At 39.6% G+C, this 14,439-nt stretch overlaps 1 protein-coding gene across 2 annotated transcripts in view; it reads right to left on the bottom strand.

Annotated features, from left to right (window-relative positions):
* The window catches only part of DYM (dymeclin), a 334,407-nt gene that overhangs the window by 58,353 nt on the left and 261,615 nt on the right, over positions 1–14,439 (bottom strand). For both annotated transcript variants that reach the window (XM_029923001.1, XM_029923002.1), the window contains one exon: positions 1,842–2,024. In XM_029923001.1, the coding sequence (XP_029778861.1) occupies positions 1,842–2,024 (183 nt within the window). The remainder of the gene's footprint in view (positions 1–1,841; positions 2,025–14,439) is intronic.

Genomic DNA, 14,439 nt, shown 5'->3' with positions numbered 1-14,439 from the left:
TTTCTCTCTGCCCCTCCCCTGCTCATGCTCGCTCGCTCTCTCTCTCAAAAATAAATCAACAACAAAAAGAATTTAATTATTCAATGTCTTTCTGAATGTAAGTAACACAAGGCCAAGGATGTTGGGGTTCTTCAGTTTACTCCTGCGCCTGGTATTGTGAATCAGATTAGTTACTCAAGAAATGGTTGAGGAATCACAAAAGCACTAATTAGAAAAGATATGTGCACCCCTATGTTTACTGCAGCATTATTAACAACAGTCAAATTATGGGAGCAGCCCAAGTATCCGTCATACACACAGCGGAGTATTATTCACCCACAAAGAAGAATGAAATCTTGCCATTTGCAACAACATGGATGGATTTAGAGGGTGCCATGATGATGAAATAAATCACAGAAAGACAAAAATCAATCATTTCACTTATATGTGGAATTTAAGAAACAAAATGAATGGACAAAGAAAAACGAGACAAACCAGAAAAACAGACTCTTAACTAGTGAGAACAGATGGTCACCAGAGGGGAGGTAGGTGGCAGGATGGGTGAACTATGTGAAGGGAATTAAGAGTACACTAACCACGATGAACAGAGTTACATACAGAATTGTGGAATCACTATATTGTAAACCTCAAACAAACAGAATGCTATATTTTAGTTATGCTGATATTAAAATAAAAAAGTATAAAAGAAGAAAAAAGAAATATCCTATCTATAGTTTCCTCACAACCATATTCGTACAATATCTTTATAATTTAATGACATGACCCTATAATATATGGATGATTGTTTTCCTCTCATTTGTCCTACTACAATAAATAAATCACCCATATGTAAGGCTGGCTGCTTTTCAGGGTCAAATGCTACCTGGTCATGGCATTTGGTTTGCTTGATAAACTACTGAATCTATTTTACTGCTACTTTCTTTAAGCTTTTTCCTAGTATGTTAATTACTATGAGATTAATCATCCATGAAATAGCTGTGGAATCAAACTGGACTGGAAAACACGAACACAGCAGTACAAAATTCAGCAAAAACATTTTTAGGGAGAACATAAAGGTTATACACTTGGGAAAAGCATTCAGCCATACTTACTGGAGGAATTAACAGAATAATGATAATGAAACACTATTTCTGATATAAAAAGACAAATATTAAAATAATTCTAAAACTCAAAGCTGCAAGAAGAGTGTAGTAAGACATCTTCTCATCGATCATGTGTAGAAATAGGATGAGCTACAGACGCACATGCTGCCCAGTGTTTCTAGAGAGAGACTTGGCAGCATGTGTTGAGTTTTAAAGATACTGATACCCTCTGATAATGGAAACTAGGATAATTCCAGTTCTAAGACCATACCCAAAATATAACCGGATAAAGGTGAAATACAATTTATTTATAAACTGTTCATTAATTGTGAAATAATATTAAGTATGTGAAACATCCAAAATGAGCAGTAATGGGATAATGGCTCAATATTCTTTTGGGACATTCGTTATAATAGAAGTCATACAGATACTCAAATGTGACATTTTTTTTTTTTCAAATGTGACATTTTCAAAGAACTGATACCAAAAAAAAAAATGCTGCTGATCTACATGCTAAGTAAAAATGGCAGAATATAGAACTGTATAAAGTACGATCTCAATTCTGTTAAATACATAATATGTGTGTAACACACACGGAATACAATAATTGTTACGACAAAAGAGACTACAAATCCAGTTTATGTTCAAAGAAGGGATTCTAACTTTTATAGTTGTTTTTTTTTTTTTAAATCGAAGTTTGTTCAACTTTTGCCACTTTAATACTCAAAAAAGAATCCCGGGATCTCCACTTGCACTTACCAAATCGATATTTTGCATTACATCCTGAAACGAAGGGTGAGTTCGGAACTGTTCAAAGAGGTCGCGCTTGTAAAGCAGTGCGTACACCAAGTTTGGATTGTGGTGAAGAGAGTTTGTTAGGCAGGAATTGATGATCTCTAACATCATTCGGATCACTTCTTCGATGACATTCAGGTCTTGTGCCTGATAAAGAAAGAAAACCACACACACAGTGTTTTTCTCGTTAACACAGAATTCATCAGACCAAGCGTAACTGCTTTAAAATGATAACAACATTGAAAAGATAATGCAAAAGAGATGACCTGTCAAGACTCTTTAGATTGTTTTTCAGATTACTTTTCTCAAGAATCTTTAGAATCGGGTTGATCATTTAGTGTAGTGTTTGAGTAAAAAGCTTTTCAACTCAGTCACAATTAGAAACAAATAATAAATCATAGACTCGCCAATCTAGGAGGAAATCTGGTGCTTACTCAGCCCCTCGCTTACTAAACTCTTACTGGTATTCCCGTCTTGGCCTCACCCTAAATCATTAGACTTCCACAGTGGAAGGTGGTGGTTGGGTCTTACCAATTCCAAGAAAAGTGCCTTATTCAGAACATGACATCACTTTTCTACACGTCATTTCAATCTTTCTGTTTACAGATAAATAGCCTATTGTTCTGTCTTTTTCCCCAGTCAACGGTCTTTAGGAATCTAAACATGAACTAGTTACTAGACAGCAAAAAGAATCAACAAATCTTGCAAGAAAGAACAAAATAAAGAGCAAAAATTCAGGTAAATGCAACAGACTCTCCTTTTTCTCTTGAGTTTTCTAAATTATGTTTGAAAGTTGGAAGTAAAATATTATAACATTGTCTGATGTGGTTCTCGATGTTTGTAAGGGAATATATAAGACAATTATACTATAAACCAGGGAGGGCAAAGGGATGTTAAGACAGAAAAGGTTTCTACTTCTCTCTTGAACTATTAAGTGTCAACAATACTATATTGTGACATGTACGTATACTGTTTAAAGCAAATCTACACAGAGATCCACAGAAAAGTACTATATACATACATCAAAATGGAATTCTAAAAGTGTTCAAGTATCTACAGAAAGGCAGAAACACAAGACAGATCTACAAAAAATAGGGAACAAACAGAAAACAGAAAGTAAAATGGCAGACTTAAGCTCTAAAATATCTATCAATAATTACATTAATTATAAATGGCGTAAATAATTAAAACTCAGTTTGGAAGAGTAGACAAAAACACAAGATTTGGTTATATGCTATCCACAAGAAATTTCAAATATAACTCACTTCAAAATATAGTTAGTTCAAAAGTAAAGGGATGAAAAAAAGGTATACCATGCAAATATTAATGGAAAGAAATTATCTGATCTATTAGTGTCAGATAAAGTAACCTCAAAGACTGTATGGGCTGCAAAGTAAAAAAAAAAAATTACTATCTGGTCCAGCAGACAAAAAGCTATGATTATTTGCACACAATTTATCTTCACCTGTACAATGTATACAAAGTATAATGTCCAGCATTCAATCAAAATGTATAAGACAAACAAGAAACAAAAACAAAGTAAAAACAATTTACATCCAAGAATTAAACAGCAGTATCAGACTGAGAGATATTACAAATATCTAACAAGAACTTTAAAAGAACTATAATTTACAAAACCTATCATGATTGATGGGGAATTTCAGTGGAGCTGAAAACTGTAAGGAAGTGACAACTGTAAATGCTAGAATTTAAAAAACACAGGGGCGCTTGGGTGGCTCAGTTGGTTAAGCGTCACACTCCACTCAGGTCATGACGTCATGGTTTGTGAATTCGAGCCCCGCATTGGGCTGTCAGTGCAGAGTCTGCTTCAGTTCCCGTCCCCTTCTCTCTCTGCCCAATTCCCGCTCATGCTCTCTCTCAAAAATAAATAAAGAGTAAAAAATAAAAAATACATAATATTACTAGTAAAGAACACCTAGATGGACTCAATAGTGAACTTCACAGAATCCTGAAGGGATAATGGCTGAGCATTAAAATAAAGAATCAAACAATGATCCAACAAGCTCAGAGACTATCCCCCCAAATCCACCCTAAACAAGACAAAACACACACATGCAGATACATCATATTCAACTTTGAAAGCCAAAGACAAAAATACATGAAATACAGAGACACAAGGATAAGAATTATCGGAGATGGTTTGGAGAAGCTACACAAGCTGATCTAAAAGGAGTGACATCATTACAGTGCTGAAGTAAGAAGAGTCAAGCAAGAATCCTGTAGCTAGCGAAACTATCTTTCAAATGTGAAGGTGAAACATTTTTTTCACACTAAAATCAGCTGAGATAATGTATGAGACACCTGTACTATAAGAGATGTACAATGACTTCTAGAGGCATTAGAATGAGTATGAAACCAGACTGGATGGTGGATCTTCACAAGGAAATAAAGGCATCTTTATATTTTAATCATTCTAGAAAAAACTGATCTCAAGTAAAATAATAGCAACATATTATCAGTTTATTGCATATGTAAAATGTATCACAACATTCTCTTATTATCCAACTAATTCCTGTTTCTTTGTTTCCGTGAGCAAGGATGCAGTAAGCATATTGGCAGATCTGCCTTGTATCTGTCTTCTATCTGTCCTTGTAGCTTCTATCTGTCCTTCTACTTCTCTGGATAGGTTCCAGGAGACATACTGGTGAAAATACAGGATTTGTATTGTTAATAGATGCTGCTAGATGGTCGCTTAAAGAGCAATGACAACATACGTATGCTGACAATGTAGGAAGGCCTATGGCGTGAGTTTCTCATGCACATGTATGATCATCCCATTTAGTAGGCACCATCTGAGACTCATCGCTTTTGGACAGTTAGGTCAAAATTTCCCCAAATGAGAAACGACTCATCTATTCCTCCAAGCGATTCAGATATTCAGAGTGACTCTAGGTTCATGATTGCCATCTTTTAAAAAGCACACTTTTATCACTGTACTGTCCCTCAATTCATATTGTTATTTTAGTAAAGAGTGTGCTTTACTGATATTAACATTGCTGGACCATCTTCATTTTTTTTTTAAACAGTTGCCAGGTATATCTTTAACTTTCAAGTCTTTAATTTTCAAACTTTCTGTGTTACTGGAAACAAATATAGTTAAAAGCAACTATATAGCTAGGTTTTATAATCTGTAAGTCTAATCTGACAGTTTCTGAATTTTCAGTGAATTTGATTCACTTACATTTGTTGTTACTGTTGGCACCTTTGCATTTATTCCTTCCATCATGTTTGTGACTTTTAAATCAGCTATTGCCGTGTAACAAACTACTCCACAGCTTAGCAGCTTAGAAGAGCAACGATCATTTGTTCTGGCCTTGATGGGGACAGCAGGTCTCTGCTCCACGTGGCTCACATAGGGACACCTGACTGGAGGCTACCGGATGTCCTGGCATGATGACTCACATGGCTGGCAGACTGGTGCTGGCTTGCAAGGAAAAGGGTGAGAGGCACAGCTGGGGGCCGGGGGCAGGCTCTTTGATTCTCTGCACCCGGTCTCTTCTGGGCGGCAAGAGCTTCTTCACAGAACGATGGTTCCAAGAGATCTAATTATCCATTCTCAAACTTTTATTTAATTCTAATTCCCAAGGAAGAGGATCCTGATCATTATAATTTACAAGTTATTTGCTCCTATGACTGGATTTGGGTGCAGGTCCCTACCATGCACGGCAATAAGCAAATGAAATCCCTTATGCTTCGTTTTTAAAGAGCATCATTGGACAATAATCAGTACTTGTAAAAAGACGAAAAATAAGCATGAATTTGATAAGTGTCTTTATAATTTCAAAATTGTCCATGTCTCAGTACTTAAACAGACCTAAATGTTATCTATTCACATCACCATTTGGGTGTCAGAATTTCAAATGGTATTTATAGAAGATTGCTATTTGATTTTTCCCCCATGAAGATGAAATGAAATAGCACTTGTAAAGCCCTTAAAATAATGTGTAACACACAAGTAGTACCATGTGAGTGTTTTTTAAAAATAAAAATAATGTATTTGAAAGAAGAAAACTCATTATAATTTTAGACATTATATAAAAAGAAAAAGATAAATGCTTTCCAAAGTTGATAAACTAATTCCATTACTGTAACTATAAAGAACTTAGAAATCACATTTCTCAGTCTTAAATATAAACCCCAAATTCCACTTCTATTAACCTATAAAACTGGTCCATCAGAGGGCATGTATAGAAAAACTGACTGACATTTATGGAATTATGTAAGATTTATATAAAAAGATGTGTTTTAAAAACCAATCATGCTTCCCCTGTATTGTGTCCAAATCAGCTCTCAGAGATAAAATCGGATGGCGAGCTGGTAGAGCAGCAAAATATGTGGAGAATATCATGTCTTTTTCACTCATGGGATTTTTAGTACATACAGCTTTCACTCTAGAAATGGATCCCAGATCAGACTTTCTTCTCAAAAAAACACAACAAACAAAAACCCCAAAAACAAACAAACAAAAAACCCCAAACCCAAAAAACCCCAAAAACTCATACTTATTTTACTGTAGAAACTCTCAAATGTAAACAAAGAACCCTGAAAAACTGGTCCCCTTTTCACATGTTCCTGACGGGTTTTGTGCGTGTTGGTAACGCACGCCACACAGGTTCTGGGCAGAGTCGTGATCTCACATCTAACCCACAGGCTGGCAGTTGTGGGAGGATCTGACCCTGTCAACGGCGCTCAGGGCTGTCTCATTATATAAACTTCCTTTTCCTTTCAAGAGGGAATTTATACAGTTAAATAGTTTCAAATCATTTATTTTTAGTTTCCTTAAGAGAAGCATATGTATCTTGTTTGTATTAGTTTTGGGGGGATTCCAAGAGAGTTGTCTAAATTTCCTGCGTTTTCAGCAGAAAATAAAACCTTCAACAAAATTAATGGGCCTTTGCCAAAGTGGGGACGCAGGGGGAGGAAATGCACAGGCAAGCCTCTTTTTAAAGTTAATGTGCAAATGGCCATCAAAGCCAATCATTTGGTGATAGACTCTTGTTATCTTTATGTTGTTAATTTACTGGCACACACACTAAAAGGCTTTGTGACCAAGTTAGTTCCAGCCAGAACTGGATTTGTCCCCAAATATTAAGCGTCTGATAGCAAGAACTAGCTTTATATTACAGGCAAAACCACAGCTGAAGAATAAATCCCGTGACCAGAGGAGACAATGTGTAACCTTAATAACGTGGGGGCAGGGCGAGGGGGCGGGGAGGCACCGCCGTTCTTGTGTGGGAATGTAAAACAATGTGGTCGTTTTCTTCATTCCTCGGGCAGGGTTTGAACATGGCCCACAAGCCTAAACTAGAAGCCTGGGAAGTCTGTTATTTAAAACATGCTTGCTGGTGGCAGGAAGGCGAGATAATGGTGGCGGCTAGGGGACATTGGCTAACTTTACGTGTTTTTCCATACCTGGAAAATAGCCAGAGAACTTGCACAAAAAAGGAATGTTCTGATGGAAATCCAACTAAATTGCAGCCCCTAACAATCATGTTATCTTAGCAGGCTATTCACACTGGGCATAAAGTGGGGTGCGGGGCGGTGCTTCTCAGATTGCCGCAGGCCCCCCTACTGGAGGGGAGCAAGAATACATCTGAGCCTGGAGTTTCTTTGTTTTGTTTTTAAAAATGTATTGTTTTGTCGTAGGAATTAGTGTTCTTTTCCACTCTTCTTCAAAATGTATTGGTGTTATATTATAAAAAGAAATATTCTGGGTGCCTGGGTGGCTCAGCAGGTTGAGTGTCAGGCTCTTGATTTTGGCTTGGGTCATGATCCCAGGGTTTTGGGATTGATTGAGCCCCACACTGGGCTTGGCATTGACCTTGGAGCCTGCTTGGGATTCTTTCTCCCCCTGTCCCTCCTTCCTGGCTCTCTAAAAAAAAAATTTTTTTTAAAGAAATACTCTTTCACATCCTATAAGAAGTAAAATCTGAGTAAAATAACTCTCTAGTAAGATGTATCTTTTCTTTATAATGGCTTTGAGTGACTCCCTCATCCCAATCAGAGAGAGAAGAGCCCCATTCTTGTCTAAGCTCTGCCTAAAACGAGCTGTGTGACTTTTGTTAAGTCATTTCACCTAGGTTGTGGTTTTTCATCTGCAAAAACAAGTGCTTACGAGATTAAAAAAAATACCTTGCTGGGGGGTCTGGGTGGCTTAGTCAGTTAAGTGTCTAACTTCGGCTCAGGTCATGATCTTGTGGTTCAGAAGTATGAAACCCACGTTGGGCTCTGTGGTGACAGCTCAGAGCCTGGCGCCTGCTTTGGATTCCGTGTCTCCCTCTCGCTCTGCCCTCCCCCCTCATTCAGGCTCTGTCTCTGTCTCTCTCAAAAATAAATAAACATTAAAAAAATCCCTTGCTACTCTGAAGTCTTAGCTTCTGTAGAGAATATAAAAAATACTGAATTTAGAAAGCAAATCTTATTAGAGTAACAAAACACATAATTAATGTAGAAAAATCTTTAGGATGACCTCAAACTTCAGTAAAATTCAGAATTTACGTTCGATTACCCCAGCAGCTTGAACAGAGTCACTGTTAGTTTAGAAGGAAAAAACACTCAACAACCTTTGAGACTAAACTGTATAAAGCTAGGTTTGAAAATAATCATTCTCTAAAACCAAGGAGGCTACTGATTCTTTTATCATGCATTAAATTTCAAGGTTTATTATCTTTGATATTGTTAATGCACAAAAGGGAAATCATTTCTAAACCTGGGTGCCCTTTTTTCATTCTTTCTCCATAAGAAGAGTCCATGTTGCTAAGAATCCCATATAGGAGAGCTACAGCCCAGATTAAAAAAAAAAAAAAAAGGAAAACCGAGGTAGCTGCAAGTCAGTGGGGAGAAGCTGTAGCTTGGGTTCTCGCCCCAGCCTGCACCATAGACCAGACAAGTCACCGGCTGGGCCTCGGCTCCTTCAAAGGTAAAAGCGTGGAGCGAGGCAGGGAGGCAGATAAGGGACCCAGATGGGCTTGTGCTTAGGACGTGTGGAGACCTCTCTCACTCTACCCGTGAGAATATGCCAGAAAATTTAATAAATCATAAGTCTTCTTAGGCCGTCAGGGAGTAATTTTGGAAGGCAATTAAGTGACCTGAACTGCCCAGAGGGACAAGCCCCTTTAAAGAGAGAAGGAGTGCACAGGCTCTCTGGCTTTTGGCAGAGCACAGGAGGGAGACACGGTCTCCACAGAAGCTGGTCGAAAGAAATCACACACGATTTCAATACATTCTTCAAGGCTAAGTGTGGTCTCTGTGTCTGTCTGGAAAGCCGGAGCCCCAGATACAGTGGAGTCTGCACTCACTCGAAAGCTCTTTCCCTCCAGCCCTCACAGGCGCTCAGGAGAAAGACTGGGTAAGGAGAAGGAGATGGCAAAGAATCCTCTATCTGACTCTGCTTTCCACACCCTCCTCTTATGCTAAGCAAAAGCTTGAAGCTACTGGGGCAGCAAGCTCTACCGGCCCAGAACACACAGAAATTTCCACTGTTTCTGGGGAGAAGTGGAAACATAACCCATCTGCTTCTGAATGAGAAGCAGGAAACTCACCTCCAGGACACAGGCTGGCGGACGGACCAAACAAAAACCCTCTATGGCTGGGGAGTAGGGTAGGAAACCATGGGGGGTGCAGAATCCTGTACCTGGACCTCGTGCTTCCACTGTGAATGGGGCAGGGAACTCTCACTTAAGGCCAACCACAGACACAGAGCTGCCAGGGTGAGAAAGGACAGAGGCGTTGAGAAAGCCCCACTTCTAAGACCTAGGTGCATGCACAGGCTCCCCAAGAAAGATGCTGAACCAGGACAACAGAAATAGCCCTTCTCCATCTCCACCGCAGGGACTGCTGACAGCAACACGGAGCAGAACCCAGGCCCGCCCTGTGGGCACGGGCACCAGCTCCTGGGGAATGCCAAGCTGGCAGTGCTAAAGACAAAACCCAAGCCCGGCTCCAGTCCTAACCAGAATGAGTCAACTCCCACGTCAACAGAGGTGTGCCCATTTTTAGGTGTGCTTTTTACTCCAGACTCTACTCTCCTATACACAATGTTTGGCACTGAATGGAAAGTTAAAGCACATAAATCATGTGGTTCATTAGGCAAATAGAGTATATGACATGACAGGTGCTGGGGACAGAGTACTTTCCCGCAGGGTACATTTAGAGGAGACGCCCCCTGGGAGGTGCAGGGTGCTATGAGAACACTTGGGGGTCTTGGGGAGAAAGGGGAGAAGCGGTACAGCAGAGCAGTTAGGACATAAGCTCTGAGGACGGGCCTGGATGTGGACCTGGCTTTAGCATTTATGAGCTGTGTGTCCTATGAACCTCAGCCTTCTCATCTCAAAAACTGGAATATTACCTATTTCATAGGATATGATTAAATAATACATTTTAAAGCATTTGCTGTCTTGCCTAGTGCTCATCATATGGTAGTTCCTATGACTACTTATTTTGAGCAGGCAGAGACCTGACCAAGTTGGTGGGGAGGTCAAAGGCAGAAAAGTGCACGCATAGAAGGCCTGGCGGTGGCACGGATCATGCTGCGGGGAGGAAATCCAGTTTGGCTGGAATGTCACATGTGAGACAGGCTGACAGGAGGCGGAACCAGATCAAACAGGTCTCCCAGGCCAAGTCAGAAGAGCTCAGGACCTCCCTTGATGGAAAGAGAACTTTGGGGGTTCCTCTACTTCAGAAACACCCTGGAAGAGAAGAAGAATCCACCTCCGGCTCCCAAGCGGCACTGGAGACGAGCAGGTGAGACAATGCTGGAAAGGTCCAGAGAGTGCGTTTCAAAACCCTAGAGAGGCAGATTTGGGCCTACGACTTGCTACCCAGAGTGTAAAGGGCATGAGAAAGGGGAAGGAGAGAGCAGAAACTGAAACTCACGGGCCAACTTTGGAACCATCATCCAAAATTGTGAAAAAGAACACCAGGCTGAGTCCTACAGTACGTAGTAGAGGGCTCCACTAGGTAGTACGTTAGATACCGTACCACACACAGAAAGACAAAACAGTGGAAGAGAAAGAACCCAGAAACACATCCAAGTATACGTGGGAATTCAGGAATTTACACAGACTGAATTTTATACCAGAGGAGATAAATAATCGAATCGATGGTCCTGGGCTGAGTAAAAATTAAACAGAAAAAATGTAAAGGTTAGATCTCTAATTAATGCCTTCAACAAAAAGAATTCTAGAAGATTAAAAGGTAAAAATAAAGTTTAAAGGGTTAGAAAGAATATAGGTAAATATTTTCATAATCTTGACCCAGGAATGGGGTAAGAGAGGCTGGGAGGCTTTTTGACGTTTTAGAGAAGAATCCAGAGTCTCTGAGGGAAAAACCACATAGTTTTGAAGACATGAAAAATGTAAATCTTTTGAAATGAGAAAAGGAGCCTTAAAAGTGGAGAAAAGACTAATAGCAACTAAGAAAAATACTCGCGACATATTCAGAAAGAGCAAAATCACATGAAGAAATTTTACAGATCAGTAAGAAAAATAGAACTAGCCAACGGCAAAATGCTAATCAGTAATAGAGATGCAACACAAGTTGTTCTTAACCAAAAAATGCCCGGCCCCCCAGTCACTTATAAGTGAACAAGTAAAATTGAGAAAGGAAACAAAGTAAGGCCAAAGAAAGCAGGACAGAAGAAATGACAAAAAAACCCGAAAAACAAAAAACAAAAAAACCCCAGAAAACACCCTAATAAATAAATTAGAAAATGTGGTAAAATCGCAAGAGAGAGGTACATCAATACATTTGTTTACCTTCGAGGCAAAGCAAAAGCAGACACCATGTTAGTGCGGAACAAAAGGAAAACAGACAGAACATTAGGGAAAGGAAAAGAAACAGAACTATGTGTTTGGAAACCATTTCAATGAAGATTCTCTGTGTAATTCTCTAAAAAATTGGACAATCTGTGATAAAAATGAAAAATGAAAACCATCACTATGATATCCTCTATTAGTGAGGCTGCAGGAAAACAGCAACTCTCAAAAGATGTTGGTAGGAACGCAAAGTGGTACAATCTCATGAGAGGAACATTGGGTAATATATAAAACAATCACACGGGCATGTGGACCTGACTCAGGGATCCCACCTTTAGGAGGGGAATATGAAGGGAGGTTTGCCCAACCAGGAAACCGTACACGCACAAGATTAGTCATTACGGCATTCGTAAATCATGAAAGAAAACAAAATGCCCAACCATCAACTGTGGGATCTCCACATAGAATAATACCACGCAGTCGGGAAAAGCAAAGAGGTCTCCCCTAACACAGACTAACCTCTGGGCTATGCTTGGAATACAGAGAGACGTAAAACAATATACACAGTTGTATTATCTTTGGGGTAAGGAAGGACCTGGGGAAGGCTGTGTCCGTCTGTGTGCATGCAAAAAGAAACTGGAAGGATAAAAAATTAATTTAAAAAAAGTTACCTACAGAGGAAGGGAGGTAACAAGGAAGAGGGAATAGGAATGGAAACAAGAGCTTTCTGTGTACATCCCGTTACACAAATTTGACTTTGGAAACAAATGTTTTACATATTCCAAAATAAAATCAAATTGAGAATTAAAAAGAATTCTCTAAAACATGACAAAATGGGGTGCTTGGCTGGCTCAGTTGGTTAAGTGTCCAACTCTTCATTTTGGCTCAGGTCATGATCTCAGGGTCTTGGAATCAAGTCCTGCATCTGCGCTGTCAGCAGGGAGCCTGCTTGGGATTCATTCATTCTCTCTCTCTCTCTCTCTCTCTCTCTCTCTCTCTCTCTCTCTCCTCTCTTTCTACACCTCCCTCACTTGTGTGGGCGTGTGTGCGCCTGCACTCTATCGCTCTCTCTCTCTCTCAAAATAAATAAACTTAAAAGAAACTTGGCAATAAACTGTAACCATTTATCTGAACTGTAACATGATACAGACAAAAGTACTTACCTCGAGTATCTCTGAAACAGTACTGACTGTACATAAATATATTTAGTAGAATACTACGTGGAATGTATTCTAAAAACAAACAAATGATATTTCAAACTTAATTCAATAGTCTAATGTTTAGTAGTCATATTGATGATACTTTTTTAGATGCTACAGAGTATCTAATGCAAATAAATAGGTTAAGGTTTTTAAGAGTCAAGGTTTTCAGGATGAGAGAGGAATTTGAAACATAAAACCAAATCAAAAGGCAAGCTAAAAAATCTTGTAAGGCTGAATATATATTTGAAATCATAAACATGATTTTTTTGTTTTTAAAAAAAATGTATTTTCTAGTATAGCCACTGAAAAGTCTAGTACTGACAACCAAGCAGCAATGAGAACACCAGTTGTTAGCTCATGTTCTCTAAACACCATTCATGACCAAAACCCAAACAAACAGATAAACAAACAAAACAGCCCAAGCCTCCATGAAAGAATGACTGGTGCCAGGCCTGTGGCAGAACACACAGACATCTGCACTAGAAATCGAGAAGGCTTGTCATGGCTAGTGGATTGCATTAAAGGGACACAGAAGTCAACGTGATGTGATATCCAGTGACCAAAGATGAAACTTCAAAGAGCTGAACTTCAAATATAATGAGATTTCTGGCGGGGCGTTAGATGCTTCAGACCAACGCTCCCACCTGCGAATGGCTATAAAAGCAAGACATGTACGTATGTGTGTGTATATATACACATGTACACATACATATACTGTTTAATGGCCTCAGAAAGCCATCAAGGTAGTGCAAAACTGTAGAGCCAAGATTTGGGAGAACCGGACAGCCTAGAGAGGTAAGTCTGGCATTTAGGATCACTGTTCCCTTAAAGATGTTTGCTGAAGTATAGCTGAGGGCCTCAGAAGCTGAGTAGGTGGGGAAGCTTGGCAAAGGGTTTGACAGCCTCACAGGAATTACAGGTGGAAAGGGCAAATATTGGAATTCAGGATCTGTCAAAGAAGAGGGAGGGACTGAGGTAATTCCTTCAGGCTTTTATCTGGAAGTCTAAGAGCTATCCCTGAATGGTACAAGGGAAAAAGTAACAGACCATCCCTCAGAGAGACTCAAGTCTAGCTTTGAAGCATCTCAATCAGATTGGATTAAGTCAATCTGGGGGTAATATCATTCCTAGCCTCCCAGTTGCCACAAGCAAAAATCCTCTCTGGAGGTAGATAACATCATCAAGGCCTCAAATTATCTCCACCATTTTTCATATAAAATGTCTGGGATTCAATAAAAATAACCAGGTGCATTAAAAGGTAAGACCACATCACTGAAAGACAAGAGCAACAACAGACAGTAGAAACAGGCCCACAGAAAATCTCAAATGCATACTTTTTAAAAAAATGTTTTTATTTATTTTTGAGAGAGAGAGAGAGAGAGAGACAGCATGAGCAGGGGAGGGTCAAAGAGAGAGAGAGGGAGACACAGAATCTGAGGCAGGCTCCAGATGTGGCTGCGGAGGAGCCAAGATGGCAGAGAGGAAGGGAGCTCTGTAAACTTTGTCTGTCCCATCGATCGAACTGAGAAGGACATTGCTCTCATCTGCAAGAGCGGAAGGAGAAAACACGGACTCCAGAAGGAA

The sequence above is a fragment of the Suricata suricatta genome, chromosome 14 (genome assembly GCF_006229205.1).
Source record: "Suricata suricatta isolate VVHF042 chromosome 14, meerkat_22Aug2017_6uvM2_HiC, whole genome shotgun sequence".
Lineage (NCBI taxonomy): Eukaryota > Metazoa > Chordata > Mammalia > Carnivora > Herpestidae > Suricata > Suricata suricatta.
This window is presented reverse-complemented; position numbering and strand designations above follow the sequence as displayed.